This window comes from Erinaceus europaeus, chromosome 11, assembly GCF_950295315.1.
Source record: "Erinaceus europaeus chromosome 11, mEriEur2.1, whole genome shotgun sequence".
NCBI lineage: Eukaryota > Metazoa > Chordata > Mammalia > Eulipotyphla > Erinaceidae > Erinaceus > Erinaceus europaeus.
Window position 1 is genome coordinate 112746657 of NC_080172.1, and position 15849 is coordinate 112762505.

Sequence of the window (15849 nt, forward strand, 5' to 3'; positions counted from 1 at the left end):
GCGGGCTGGGCAGTAGTACAGCAGGTTAAGGGCATATGGTGCAAAGTGCAAGAGCCGGTGTAAGGATCTCGGTTCAAGCTCCCAGCTCCCCACCTGCAGAGGGCCGCTTTGCCAGTGGTGAAGCAGGTCTGTAGGTGTCTTATCATTCTCTCCCCCTCTCTGTCTTCCCCACCTCTCTCGATTTCTCTCTGATCTATCCAAAAGCAGCTTAGACAACAATAACAACTACAACAAGGACAACAAAATGGGAAAAATAGCCTCCAGCATCAGTGGATTTGCCCCAGCGATAACCCTGGAGGCAAAATAATAATAATAATAATGATTTTATTAATAAGCTAAATTGTGTACTTACTTCATTAAAATACAAACTTTACCATGGGCTTTGAAAGGAATTTAAAGAAGATATAGCTGAGAGCAGGCAGTTCTCTAGGGTCTGACCATCCTCTCTGCTTTAGGGGGTTGCCGGTACTTAGAACTCTCCCTCACTGCTCCCAGGGGCTAAAACACTTGTATGTGGATCCAGTCTCTTTATAGTTGCCAGTTCATTTTTAATAATGTCAGATTTTAAGACTTTAGATACATTTCCCCTTGTAAAGTAAAACCAACTGAAAATCTACAAGAACTCTAGGAATTAAGATAATCAGAGCACTGTACACTAGCAGCTTGTTAAACTTCAATGTCTCAGATTATTTTGTACATACCACAAACTTTTTGAGCTTCCAAAGAATATAAACAAATTGAATCCTCCCTCCCTCTTTCCATGCCTTGAGCACTGCTCACCTTTGGCTATTGGTGAACTTGGAACCTCTCACTTGCAAGCCCTGTGAGCTGCTACTGTGCTATCTTACTGGTCTTGAATATTCTTATAATGTACATTTTTCTAGGGGCTTATTTGGGTGACCTTTCTAGTATTTGATAGCCGCCAAGGGTTGAGAACCTCATTCAGATGTGATCTTTGCAGTTCTCCATCAGTCTAGCATGTGGCAGAATCAGAGGAGCTGGGAGCCTCCCTAGAGCACTAAGGCTGTGTGCTCCCTGGCAAAGTACAAGCATCCCAGGAATTGATACTGTGATCTACAACTCTGTAAAATCCAGAACTTTCGCATTGTTTCTGTTGGAATCTAAACCCAGAGTACTAGTTTAACACCACGAGCAACATAAAACTGGGAAAGTTTTATGTTTTTAATTTGCCTCCATAATTACAAATAACTCTTGGTAATTTAAATGATAGGAAGAGATTTGAAATTAGACTCAAATAACTTAAGAATATTTTATTATTAGGCACACTTTATTTTCATTTCTTGTGATTAATAGTGGATTACAAGATTTTAAGATTACAGGATGTACTTCAGACTACACCCACTATGCAAAGATAACCACTATCGTTCAAATAGTCTTAGGAACTGTGTTTGCTTCTGTACTTACTTATTTATTGCTAAACATAACTACCTCCAGTTTCATCCACTTTGTCCCAAAGGATACAATATCTTATTTGATTGCAGAGTAGTATTCCACAGAATATATGCCCCATAACTTCTTTTTTTTAATTTTTTAAATTTATTTAAAAAAGGAGATATTAACAAAACCATAGGATAAGAGGGGTACAACTCCACACAGTTCCCACCACCAGTTCTCCATATCCCATCCCCTCCCCTGATAGCTTTCCTATTCTTTATCCCTCTGGGAGTATGGACCCAAGGTCATTGTGGAATGCAGAAGGTGGAAGTTCTGGCTTCTGTAATTACTTCCCTGCTGAACATGGGCATTGTCTGGTTGATCCATACTCCCAGCCTGTCTCTCTCTTTCCCTAGTAGGTTGGGTCTCTGGGGAAGCAGAGCTCCAGGACACATTGGTGGGGTCATCTGTCCAGGGAAGTCTGGTCAGCATCATGCTAGCATCTGGAACCTGGTGGCTAAGTAATGAAGGGTTGTCATTCCACGCCTGAAGTTTCTGGACACAGTCTGAAATGAAGCATGCTGAGGTGGTACTCATTGCGTTGATGCCTCATAACTTCTTTAGCCAATCATCAGCTGATGGGCATTTAGGCTGCTTCCACACTTCCTCTTTTTACATTTTTTTCCCCTTTATGGGGAGGGAGGGTTAATGGTTTACAGTCAACAGTCAAAGTACAGTAGTTGGTATATGTGTAACATTTCTCAGGTTTTCACATAACACTCTTAAGCACCCCACTTAGGTCCTCATCCTCCATCATGTTCCAGGACCAGAACATAACTCCCCACACTAGAGTCCTTTACTTTGGTGCAGTACACCAACTCCAGTCCAAGCTCTGCTTACTGGGTTCCCTTCTACTCCTATTTTCAACCATATTCATCCTTCTCTTTCTGGCTGATCTCACTTCACATGATTCCTTCAAGCACCATCCAAGATGAGGTGAAGAAGGTGAATCCATCATTCTTAATAGCTGAGTAGTATTCCATTGTGTATATACACCAGAACTTACTCAGCGACTCATCTGTTGTTGGACACCCACCTAGGTTGCTTCCAGATTTGGGTTATTACAAATCGTGCTGCTATGCTTCCACTCTTTGACTGCTGTAAATAATGCGGTTACGTACATAGGGGTGCATGTGTTCCTTCAGATAAATGCCTAAGAGTGGTATCATTGGGTCATAAGGTAATTCCTGTTTTATTTGTTTAAGGACTTACCATTTACCATCCAGTCTTGAAGGGGGCCATACCACTTGGCATTCCCACAAGCAGTAGAGCCGAGTCCTTTTCTCTACAGCCTTACCAGCACCTGTCATTTCCTGTTCTGCTGATGTGTTGGCCATTCTCAGACTTGTGAGATGGAATGTCAATGTAGTTTTGATTTGCATGTCTGTGGGCCATTTGTATCTATTCTCTATAAAACTACTAAGCCTTTTGACCCACTTTTTTATTGGATTATTTTGTCCCTTTGTTGAGCTTTACCAGTTCTTCATAGATGCTTGTCTGATGTGTGAGATGCAAATATCTTCTTCCCTTTACTGGGTTTCTTGGCTATCCTTGTGTAATTTGCTTTTGATGTGTGATGTAATCCCATTTACTTAACTCTTGTTTTCATTTCCCATGTCCAAGGGGTTGAATCTCCAAATAGATCTTTGATGTGAAGGCTCTGCAATGTCTCACCAACGTTTTCTTCTGTAAACTTAAGCATTTCTGGTGTAATATCCAGAACCTGGGTCCATTTTGATCAGATTTTGGTGTGTGGTGCCAAGTAGTGGTCTAGTTTCACTTTTCCATGCATGGCTTTCCAATTTCCCCAGCACCATCTGTTGAAGAGATCTTCTTTATCCTAGTGAATGTTTTTGGTCCTTTTGCCATATATAGCTCATTTCTTGTTGGGCAGTATGTCAGCTTCCCCCTGCTTATCCCTTCTTCTTCTTCTAGCGTTTGCCCTTCTTCCGTAGCCAGTCAACAGCGTCAGGTTGAGCCTGATGTAAAGTTTCGAGACCTCCTTTGAATCTGGAGAGGTGGCAGTCGTTGACTATGTGGGTCATAGTCTGTCTGGAGCCGCAGGGGCAGTTCGGGTCGTCTCTGGCTCCCCAGCGATGGAACATAGTGGCGCACTGGCCATGGCCTGTTCGATAGCGATTGAGGAGGGCCCAGTCATAACGTGCTAGGTCAAAGTCGGGTTGACGCTTGCAGGGCTCTGTGATGAGGTGTTACAGAATTGCTTACAAGACATTTAATTGGGGGTTGGGTTTGCATAATGGTTATGCCAAGATACTCTCATGCCTGAGGCTCCAACGTCCTAGTTCCATCCCCCTGTACCACCATAAGCCACAGCGGAGAGCAGTGCTTTGATAACAACCCCCCCATAAAAAGAGAAAGAGAGAAATTTAATTTTGTGTTTCTGCTTCTGTCTTCTCTCCTTTCTCATCAGACTGACTGCAAACTCTGAAACACCTCCAGAAGTGAGCCAGTGCTGCGGGTCTGTCTGTCTATACCAGTTTATGCGACACCATCCTGCCTGTTGATAAAACTCACAACGCTGTGTTATCCATTGATTCCTTTCCTTCAGGTTGTTGGTCCACTTTTTAAAGAGATCATTTAGCATGAACTGTGCTTCTTTCTCCCCTGCCCCATCCCCATTCATGTCTTTCACTGTGTTTTTAAGCTATATAAAGCCCTGCTAAAGCATTGTCCTGGCTGCTGTCAGTGCCCCACTGCCCTTCTCTCATGAAAAGTGTGCCTTTGGTTTTGAATAATTTAAAAAAAACACCGTGACTTTCATATTGCTGATGAATTTTTCAAACTTGCTTGAAATGCAAATAGCATTGTTAGTTTTCATTTTAAGAATACAGTTAGATCCTAGAAAGTGTCACTAACAAAACTGCTAGAGTACAGTGGATAGAATTGTAAAGTGGTTGGGGATTAAAGTCTCAACTTTGCTATAAACTTGCTGAGAGCTTTCTGACAAAACCAAAAGGTAAAAGTTAGAGTTTGACTTGGGCATCTTACAACTCCTCCAAATCATTTTTTTTTTAACAATTTTTTATTTTAAGATAATAGTGAAAATACAAGTCTTGCCCTTTTTTTCTTCATTTTTTTTTTTTTTTAACCAGAGCACCGCTCAGCTCTGGCTTGTGGTGGTGCAGGGGATTGAACCTGGGACTTTGGAGCCTCAGGCATGAGAGTCTCTTTGCATAATCATTATGCTATCTACCCCTGCCTGACTCCTCCAAATTTTAAGTTGTCTCTTTTGCTTTACCTATTATTTTTTCTTCAAAGAATACTTTTTATTGTTTGTTCATTTATTGTTTTAGGCAGTGAGAAAGAGATGGAAGGATAATTAGGGAGAAAGACACCTGCCACACTGCTTCACCACTCAACACACACACACACACACACACCCACGGGGTTGATCTCGTTTGCCCCTCTTGCTTTGCCTTTTAATGCAACTTGCTAATCCCATTCTTCCATGTCTACCCTGTTCTCTGAAATGTGTATCTTCAATTAAGCATGAATACTTTGTTGAAGACTAACCTACAATGAAAACATGGTTTTAATCTTGTAATTTCCTATGAGAGCCCTCTTACTTAGGGATAGAAACAAAAAGAGGAGGATACGAAAGGAAGAGATTCTGTGTAGTAGTGTCATAAGCTGGGGAATGGAGCTCTAAGAATGCAGAATTCTTCAAGTTGTCAAATGTGATTGAGAAACATGGAACAAATATGCCTGAAGGAAGTTTGTGTTTCATAATAAAGAGATCAGAAATAGCCTTAAAAAGTGGACGTGGGGGAGGCGGGCTAGGCGGTATTGCACATGGTGCATAGTATAAGGATCCCAGTTCGAGCCCCAGGCTCCCCACCTTCAGGGGTTTTGCTTCACAAGCAGTGAAGCAGGTCTGCAGGTATCTTATCTTTACTCCCTCTCTCTGTCTTCCTCTCCTCTTGATTTCTCTTTGTCCTATCCAACAAGGGCAACAAAAATGGGGGAGGGGAGTGGCCTTCAGAAGCAGTGAATTCATAGTGCAGGCATAAACCCCAGGGATAACCCTGGAGGAAAAAAAAAAAGTGGGGTCGGATTCGATTAGAGAAAAATGAATGCTTCCTGCAGGAATGAAGGACTGCGAAACCAGGGAAGGAGGCAGTAGTTTGTCCATGTTCAGGGCATCTCATGTCCGCAGCAGCCTTTCCTGGTACAGTTGCTCAACTCTCACAGATGGGGTCTTGTCAGGCCTAGAATCAGCAGCATATTTAGTAAGATAATGAGCAAAGAGTAAGTAGGCCTGCTTCTAATCACGGTCAGTTTTGATATCTGGTGTACGTGGGTGTTGGGTAGCTCCTCAGTGCGGCACATAGAGTCCCATATGTGCTTCTAAGTTTAATTCATCTAAGTCCCCAAGCGAATGCAGGATTCTGATTTCTCTCTAATGCCTGAGTATTTCTGAATAAAATGTTAGCCTCTAGAAGAACTACTGTGTCTGGGCAGTTTATTAGAATAGAGTAGTAGAACTCATTCTAGGTGAAAGCTTAATGATTCGTGCAATACTTTCGACAGTTTGGGTTTTGCAGTTCCAGCCCAGGCAGCAGCAGTGTAACACATCATTTACAGATGTTCTGTGGGCTGGGAGTTGGCCCATTGAATAAAGCTCTGGACTTTGAGCATCAGGTCCTGAAAGAGAGGATATCACATTGGGCCTCCAGCAGTGACTAAGAACACAGAAAGAGTAATTTCTGTGTGTGTGCGTGCGCACGTGTGTGTGTGTGTGTGTGTGTGTGTGTGTGTGTGTGTGTGTGAACATTGATGGAGTATATGACTGTAAATTTCCTCCTGTCTGTTATACTCAGTTTTTTCTGCGTGGTTTTATATTTCTTTTCCTTCCATACATGTTTTCCTCTGTCCTTCCTATGTTCTTCCTCAGTGTCTCCAGCTCACTTTCTTGTGTTTTGCCCCTGTACCTTTCGTCTTTAGACCAAGCGGAGCCTGGAGCAGGCCCTGGCTGCCACGTAGGACTGGTGGTAGGTACGCATGTGTACTTCCCAGGCTCCCACAGGCTCCCAGCAGGCCCTGCCACCTGCTACAGTCACCTCCTGCCTCACATGCACAGTAACTGAACTCTTCTCCCCTTTGAAGGAATTTTGCATTTCAGATCTCTTTTGATGTGCTTTTTTTCTTTTTTAAAAATCTCATGTACAAAACAGCTGTGAGGTACTTAAGGGAAATACATCTGCTTGTTATAGTTGACTTTGTGAGTGGCCTCCAGGCATGCGTAAATTGAGCACAACTGGCTTCCAGTTTGGGGGCTTAAGTGTTTGTTTTAAATATAATGTTAATAAGAAAGAAGAGGGAGAGAGAGCCAGAGTGCCACTGTGGCACATATGTTGCCCTCCTCGAGGGCCCAGTACTTACTCACCATGCCACCTCCCTGGCCACACAAACTGATAATCCTTCTGAGACTCTGCTTTTTAGTTAAACACAGATGTGCCCTGCCTTAGGAAATAGCTCTGTACTAATCCACGTTCCTGATGGGAAGTAGTTCAAATGTTAGTTGGCACCAGTTAAGATTGAGAGAATCATTTCATATATCAGATAATGTCAGTTTGCTACTTAGATTCATGATGCGCTCACTGTCCTCATAAACTGTGTTCATTAAAGATAATTTGGAGATCATCTTAGTAATTCCATTCCCTAATTTTAGAATTGTTTTCCTGGTGTGTTCAAATACATGAAACTTGAAATAGATAATAGAGCCCAGTGTGCCCCCATGTTATATTGCTTTAGTGCTGATGTTGTTAGCCTGCAGAACCCTGCTCACTGTGACAGTCTGGCCTTGTATGAAGACTTACTTGTCAGAAATGGAAGGGGGTGGAAGAGGCAAGGGGGAGACACTACTCTTCCCCCAGCAGGTGGAGATCGGCATATTCGCTGCTGAGCATCCTTGATGCGTCTGTCCAGTGGCCAACAACAAAAGTGAGCTCTCCTGGGGTACCATTTGCACTACAGTTGAGACACTTGGCATTGTTTGGGGACACTTAGATCCTTGGGACAGGCTGGGGATGTCTTTAAATCCCCAAGATTTACTGGGTGGTGTGAGTGTCTCCTGACCGTGGTTCTGTGAGGAGGACATTACAGGAGCCACTTCTCACTGATGAGCTTTGGAGAGTCTGACATTCAGAAGCACATGTCCCAATACGCTTGCAGATGTCCCAATACGCTTTTAGGCAAGAGGTAAAACTTTAAAAATAGCACTTTCACCAGTTAGAAAGTTGGGCTTGCCTTGGGTGCGCATAATGACGTACTATTCCAATGGGGCTGCGCTGCATCTCACTGAACACACTCATATGCACCAGTTTGCTTGTTTGCTTTTTGCTGTGATGTGCTGAGTGGCTTTATAGTGCTTGAGGTGAGGTGGCAGAACGTTTTTGAGTAGCTTTTGCCGAGCTAGTGTGTACAGATTGTTGGCACCTGACTATTAATTTTTACAGTGTGACTTTTTTTTTTTTTGCCTCCAGGATTATCGCTGGGGCTCGGTGCCTGCACCAGGAATCCACTGCTGCTGGAGGCCGTGTCCCCCGTTTTTGTTGCCCATGTTGTTACAGCTGTTGTTGGGTAGGACAGAGAGAAATTTAGAGAGGCAGAGAGAAAGATAGACACTCGCAAACCTGCTTGTGAAGAGACCCCCCCCTGCAGGTAGGGAACTGGGGGCTCAAACCAGGATCCTTACGCTGGTCCTTGTGCTTCGCACCATGTGTGCTTAACTCGCTGCGCTGTTGCCCAACCCCCTCCCCATACACACAGTGTGACTTTTTGATGTATGTAAGCTTCATGCATAAGAGGCAAGGTTTAGACTACACTGCCATTTTAGTTTCTTTTGAAAGGTCTTAACTACAGAAAGAAAGAGGTTAATAAGAAAGGATCCGTTTCCTTGGCCTATATTTAGTACACAGTGGTGTTGTCTGATGGCAGTTTTGCAGTTTTGATCCTAGGAATATGCCTTATTATTATTTTAGTAATTCTGTGGGGAATGGGTTGGTAAAGGAAGGGCTAGCTATGGCATAGGTAATGCTAGGGCAGGTTAAATGGCTGGTTGCCAATTATTTTATATATTGGTTGCATATCTTAAATATTTATGATTTTATGATGTTATAAATAGCACGTTAAAAATAATATTTATACTGTAATTATATATACTATTAAATCTATGTTGCTTTTATTTGAATGAGAGGGACGCCATAGCATGGCTCAGCTCTGGCTTATGGTAGTTCCAGGTATTGAACCTGAGTCTTCAGGTCTCAGGCATGCAAGTCTGGCACTCAGCTCCTGCTCCACTTTCACAGTCAACTTGACTGTGTTCCTTGAAATTAGTATTTGCTTTGCATCAGTTGTCGTTTCAGTTTCTAGAAAGTGATGGATGACCTTCTCAGTGATGCTTTGTTTCTCTGACCTCATCCTCATCTGCTGTGTATGTTGCAGTTAACTGCTGTCGGTAGCAATCCCCTGTGGTGTATGGAGAACACCATTTCTGAAAGAGGGCAGCTCTCGGAGTTCTTTGTAAGGGGAGAACACTGCAAAAAGAGAAGGCAGACTTCAGGGACGGTAAATAGGAAGTATTCAGCATTCTGAATCTGAAAGAAAAAACAAAACTCAGAAGCTACCGGGGACAAGAAATGTAGTCTTAAAAAAAAATAGAATTGAAAAACAGGGACCAGGGCTGGGTGGTGGTGCACTTGGTTGAGTGCACATGTCACAGTGTGCAAGGACCCAGGTTCAAGCCCCCAGTTCCCACCTACGGAGGGTGGGGGGCTTCACATGTGGTGAAGCAGTGTTGCAGGTGTCTCTCTGTCTTCTCCTTCCTCTCAGTTTCTGGTTGTCTCTATCCAGTGACTAAAGAGAAAGAAAGAAAGAAGGAATGAAGGAAGGGAAAGAGAAAGGGAAGGGAAAGGGAAGGGGAGAAGGAAGACAGACAACACATTCTGGCTGAATCCCAAAGAGCTTGAGCTTCTTAAGTGTGAACTGTAACAGAAAGACAATTGTGTAGGATCTTAATACTTCTACAAAAATTGCCTATCCTTGTTGAATATGCTAGGTGGTGTCACTTGGAATGCAGCTAATGTTTCTTGAGTTCCATCCTCTGAATTGTTCGTGAAATTGTACTGAACTTGGAACCAAATCCCTCCAGACCTTAAGTACCATACTGTCTGATACTGAATTATTCATAATTAATGTGCATTTGTTATTTGAGTCATTGTATATTCCTTGCAGTTCAGTGGAATCTCTACTTCTACTAAAAATCTGCTTTATCTTTATAGTTATTTTATCTTAACTAAGAGAACTCTTCAGTTACACCATGTTGTTTTCTTTGCCAATAGCCAGACTTACATATCCAATATCCACTCCTTTCTTCAGGAAACTGAAATGATAATGAAAATTTCCTATAAACAGGAAATAATTTGCTTTGGTTGGATTGGTAATTTTCTCCTTTAAGATTTTAGGATCAGTGAGCAAATGAAAAAAATGAATAAATTAACATTGTGTTTCAGGAAAGAAGAAATCCCAGGAAAATAAAAGCAAAGGAAACAAAACTGAAGATACACAACTGAAGACAAGTGAGCCAGATTCTACCTCTGCAAATATGAGAGATTCTGCAGAAGGTAAGCTTGGGTGGCGAAGCAGTATGTGTGGCGAAATAGTTGGAAATGCTCCTAAGAGAACCATTCAAGTCCTGTACCAGGTTAAATCGTGAGCACACAAACAGAAAACCTGCCAGATTTAACCTGTTTAGCTGGGTCTTCCACAGCCTACCTTCTCCATACAAGGTGTTAAAAACATAAGGTGTTAGAAGTTAAATTAATTCCTGGTTCAAAATCAAATTCTACCGTACGAATGCATTTATAAATAATTGGTAACGTTCAAAACAGAGTTGAACGGCAGAACATGAAAAGCCTTCTGGGGTGCTGTCCTTGTGTGTCAGTGATGTGAGGAACTTTGAAATGTGTTACGTAGTCAGGGTTTACACACGTTGTGTGTGTTTTGCTTCCAGTGAAAACTTTTCTTAATACTTACTGATTTTGATAGGATAGAGAAAAGTTGAGAGCCTCACCTCAGCAATGCTTTACCGCTCCTGAAGCTTCCCCCTGCAGGTAGAGACTGTGGGCTTGAACCCTGGTCCTTTTGTGTGGTGATACTTGCGCTTAACCAGGTGCGCCACCACCCGGCCCCAGTGAAAACTTGATGATCAGATTCATATCCTCTCTCTCCCCCATATATATCACAGTGAAAAAGAACTTTTAATTAAAAGTTTAAGTTACACTTTATCTCCCCACCCAGTTATTGTCAGTTCATTCTGAAAATTCTCTCCTTGATGTGAGAATTTACAGGGATGAACATGAGTCGAAAGTGAAGCAGAAAGCTGGAGTTTTATGTTGGGTTTTGATCATGTTGGAAGTGTGAAAGGTGTGTCTTAATTAGTTATGCTGAGCCTGCTCAGCAGATGTTTGCAGTGACCTAGATAGGCATCTTAAGAAACCTTGGTAGAGAAAAAAGTACTGTGAATATATTTTAAACCACCTTGTTAACAATATTTGTGTCTGTAGTATACATAAAGGGCCAGGGTTTTCTATAGCATTTTATGAAGAAAGAATAAGAATTATTTATTATATTAAGAATTATATGATATATTATATAATAAGAATTATTATATGGGTAAGATTATTTCCCAGAACCAGATTTGCCAAAGTAAGACATATGTTTGAACAACTAACCTTTAGTGGTAAAATTAAAGAACATATCTTACGAAAAAAGATTCTCGAAATTTCCTTGTTGGTACAACAGCTGCTTCAAGTAAGAGTATTGGCCTTTCTTGAGTATTCTGCAGTGGCCTGAGCAGTGGCCTGTGTATACTGAGCAGACAAACCATCCACTCTTCCTTGTGTCCTTAGACCTTATTTGGTGTTTAAAGCTGAGTTGTGGGCACACTTCAGTGCCGGCATTGCTATTTGATAGTGATGCAATCCTATTACTTTGTACTATTTACATCTAGAATTATTTACCAGTCACCAAAAAAAAACTAAGTTATAATGAAGTTTTACAGCCTTAAAGTGCTATGATTATTTTCTGTTACCTCTTTATCCCTTCCCTTTTTGTAACATGTTAGTCTTAGTTGGAAATATATTTCTTTTTAAAAATAATTTCTACTATTACTAGATCTTACAGGAGTCTAAGATTATAATGTCTACGTCCACACCAGCATCTAAGTTCCATATCCCCACCCTCCTGCCTCCCAAAGATAACCACCATAGTTCTCCTAAGTCTTTACAATTTGCTTGATTCTCTTTTGTTTGGATTTTTTTTTTTTTTTGGGAGGTGCAAGTTTATGTAAGCCAGATCTCTATATTCTACCTATGAATGAAACCACCTGGTAGTTGTCTTTCATCTCTTATTTTGCTAAACATCATCACAGTTCCATTTCTTCCCAAAGGATGCACTGTCATCATTTTGGATTACAGAAGCAGTAGTCCAGAATATATGTCCCATAATTCCATTAGCAAGTCATCTGCTGATGGATATGGAAGTCTATTTCTGAAGTGAGCACGCCCCTAACTTGAAATACATTGTCCTCATCACATGACTAGTGTTCCAGTTTGTAGAAATCTCAAGCAGTCTATGTACTGTGTCTAGGGGGAGTGACAGACTGATTTCTATAGAGACAAACCTCATGGCTAATAAACGTAGCAAGTAAGTTAATAAGACTGATGTTTCTAGGAGTTAGCAGGAGTGCTAGGACTAAACACTTGGATTTCCTTCCTTCCTTTTTCTTTTTAATGCTGTATTTTATTTATAAAACGGAAATATTAACAAGACCGTAGGATAAGAGGGGCACTACTTCATACAGTCCCCACCACAAGAACTCTGTATCCAGTCCTCTCCATTGATAGTTTTCCCATTCTTTATCCCTCTGGGAGTATGGATCCAGGATCATTATGGGGTGCAGAAGGTGGAAGGTCTGGCTTCTGTAATTGCTTCCCCGCTGAACATGGATGTCCTCAGGTCCATCCATACTCCCAGCCTGTCTCTCTTTCCCTAGTTGGTTAGGGAACTGGGGAGGTAGGGCTCCAAGGACACATTGGTGGGATCGCCTGCCCAGGAAAGTCTGTTTGGCATCATGGTAGCCTGGAACCTGGTGGCTGAAAAAGAGTTAAGATAGAAAGCAGAACAGTTGGTGTATTGCACCAAAGTAAAAGACTCGGGTGGGTTGGGAGAGCACAGGTCCTGGAAAAGGATGACAGAGGACCTAGTGGGGGTTGTATTGTTATATGGAAGACTGAGCAATGTTATGCATGTACAAACTATTGTATTTACTATTAACTGTAAAATAATCCCCCAGTAAAGAAATTTTTTAAAAAGATAAAAAGCAGAACAAATTGTTAATTAATTATGAACCTAAAGGCTGGAATATTGCAGATGAAGATTTGGGGTCTCCGTTTTGGAAAAAGCTAATAGGTCTATTTTAGGTATACTCTAAGGGGCCCATGACTTTACTAGTTTTTGCCTGAGCCTGACATCTGATATGCAGATGGACCCAAGTTAGTGTCTGGTGGATGGTGTCATATTTGGAAAAAGGACCAGAAAGCTGGATCTGGGAAAAGAGTAGCTCCCAAATATGGGAAAAGTATATAAATATTGTTAACTGTAAACCCCATCAATTTGATCTGAGGCCCATATTCAGCATAGGAGCCCATGTAACCTCTATATCCCTGTAGGTATGAGCTCACATGCTGTGGTCATGAGTAGGAACGTTCCAAGCTACTCCAGTTTCAGGACCCATCTTCAGGTGGTGTAGATAGAGTATGTTATCCAGCCTCCCTTCGGAGAATGGAACATTCCCTACCATTGTTGATTCACATTGAGGGCCAGGCCGATAGGGGCCCACAGAGGGCTCCATTATGTAGTTCCTGATGTAGATGCCCAGTGACAATGGTAAGAGGGATCTGTTAGAGGTCTGGGCCCATCATGTTAGTGTGGGAATCCCAGGACTCCCTGACTAGGGCCCCAGGGGATGAGGTGCCCTGGTAGTGACTAACAAGTCATCATTAAAGTCTGCCAGCCTCTTGCCTTTATTCAGCTCCTATAGTCCTTACTTTGACAAAGTTAGCTTTGGAGTGTTGGAGGGACGTGCAGTAGGAGATAGGTGAGGAGAGGGTATCAAGGTCTAAATAGAAACGATTTGATTAGGTACTTCATGGTGTTTCTTTAGGTCTTTCTGCTTGCTTGCTGCATTTATTGACTCACTGCAAACTACTGTGCACTTTTGCCTTAAGGTCGATGTTTTCCCCCAACCAACCAACAAACCCTCCCCCCTTCTCTCCCATCTCCCCTCTCCCCTCCCTCCCTCTCTTTCTTTCTTTGTCAAAACTTCTCTCTTTGTTTGCTTCAGTCATGCATATTCCACAAATGAGTGAAATCATCTGGTGGTGTCCTTCACCTCCCCACTTTCCTTTTCTCAACCTGTCTTTCTCTAGTTCCATTCATTTTGGACCAAAGGAGACTGTCTTTTTAGTGGCCAAGTACTACTACATTGAATATATGCCCCATGACTTCTGTATCCAGTCCTTTCTTATTGTGCTTTTAAGTTGCTTCGGTGCTTCAGCTACTGTGAACGATGCAGCTGTAAGCATAGGTGTGCACATCTTTCAAATGTCTACACCCGTGACCTTCCTATATCTAGGAATGTTATTGTTGGTTCTGTGGGCATTTTCATATTTGTTTAAGCATTCTCTAAAGTGTTTTGTATCAGGGCTGCACCAGCATGCAGTGCCACCGACAGTGCAACCAAACTCCTTTCTCCTTATCCTTGCCAGCAGCTGTCACTTCCTGTTTTGTTGAAGTAGGCTATTCTCACAGGTTTGAGGCGGAATCTGCTCATGGTCTTGATAAGTGAGGTCAGCCGCCTTTCTCTGGCATTACTGTTTCTTCCCGTCTCCCACATCAGCATCTCCCTTCTCATCCCACTGCTTCAGTGTTGGTATGTAGTCCACCCTACAGCCAAATCTCTCCAATAGCTGTCTTCTGCTTTAACACACCTCAGTGCGTCTCTGCTGCCTCCAGTGAACTCCAGACTAATCTCTATACTGTGTTGCGCATACTTACTATTACTGGATAGAGACAGAGAAATTGCGGGGGTGGAGGGAGACAGAGACACCTGCAGTCCTACTTCACCATGCGTGAAGCTTTCCTCCTGAAGGTGGGAAAAGGGCCTTCAACCCAGCTCCTTGTGCACTGTAATGCATGCACTTACCTAGGCGTGCCACCTCCTGGCCCCCTGCACATTCTGTTTCCACTCTGCTTTTCCTCTTCTATCTTTGACTCTAAGGCACTTTTTTTCCCCGGCACCTTATATGAGAGTCATTCCTTGGTTAACCAGACTCTCTGAGGTCCTCCTCCTCTGCATCTGTAGCAGCACGTCATTCTGTGAGAGTAACTATTAATTTGTTAGAGCACTGCTGCCTGCTCACTTATTTGTAATTCCTGCTAAAGCGAAGCTGTGGTTAGGCAAGTATTTCAGGTCTGAGGCTCCAAGGTCCCAGGGTAAATCCTCAATTATAAGCCCGAGCTGGGCGATGCCCTGGTCACACTCTCTCTGTCTGTAAGATACGTCAGAGGGAGAGGGGAGAAGCACTCACACACAGACACTGGGCACTCCTCAGCTCCTGGCATCTGTGTGCTGGCAGTCTGACCTAGGACCTCATACTTGCATATCCTGTGCTCAAATGCTCAACAGTCTCCTCCGGATCTTGAAATTCCTGTCTACTTAACTCCTCATGTGTTGTAAGTATTCGTTAGAGATGGGGCAGTTAGCAGCGAGAAGTCAGAGTCAACCAAAGTGCTTTTTATCCAGAGCCTTCAGCTCTCATTTAACGAGAAGGTGAATGAGAGCATTGTCCTGGCGCAGTCAGTGCTGGGGATCAAACTCAGAACTGCGCACATGCAGGTGAGTCCTGCAGTCCACCACTCACTGAGCCACACCCAGGGCTGCTCTGCAGAACTTGTCTTAAGTCTTAGAGGAACTACAGACTCCATCAGTACTGTGGAGAAAGCAACCTTGAAAAAGCCCTCAGCATGCCAACCATCGACATTCACTGTAGGTCTCTGCTCAGCTGTGACCTTTATTGTGACTCTTTCCCTGGTTACTGTCTGCCTGAGGGCGGGTAGACTGGCTTTCCAGTGAGACTCAGAAGTGACTTCAGATTTTTGTGTCCTTTCCTAAGATGCCCTCGAGTTCTCAATAATTTGTTCAGACTTACGGGATGGTTCAGTTTTCTTTTCCTAGTAAAAAGTAAAAACAAAAAGGCTGATCACACGTCTCTGGCAAAAGTTCAGTGTGAAGCTATGAAAAATCTGAGT

At 42.7% G+C, this 15849-nt stretch overlaps 1 protein-coding gene across 5 annotated transcripts in view; it reads left to right on the top strand.

Moving 5' to 3' along the window:
• PRDM2 (PR/SET domain 2) overlaps window positions 1-15849 on the top strand; it is a 125850-nt gene that overhangs the window by 64952 nt on the left and 45049 nt on the right. For 4 of the 5 annotated variants that reach the window (XM_007534219.3, XM_060202312.1, XM_016193003.2 and 1 more), the window contains one exon: window positions 9990-10100. The exons of the other annotated variant lie outside the window; for it this stretch is intronic. In XM_007534219.3, the coding sequence (XP_007534281.3) occupies window positions 9990-10100 (111 nt within the window). The remainder of the gene's footprint in view (window positions 1-9989; window positions 10101-15849) is intronic. 5 annotated transcript variants of the gene reach the window in all.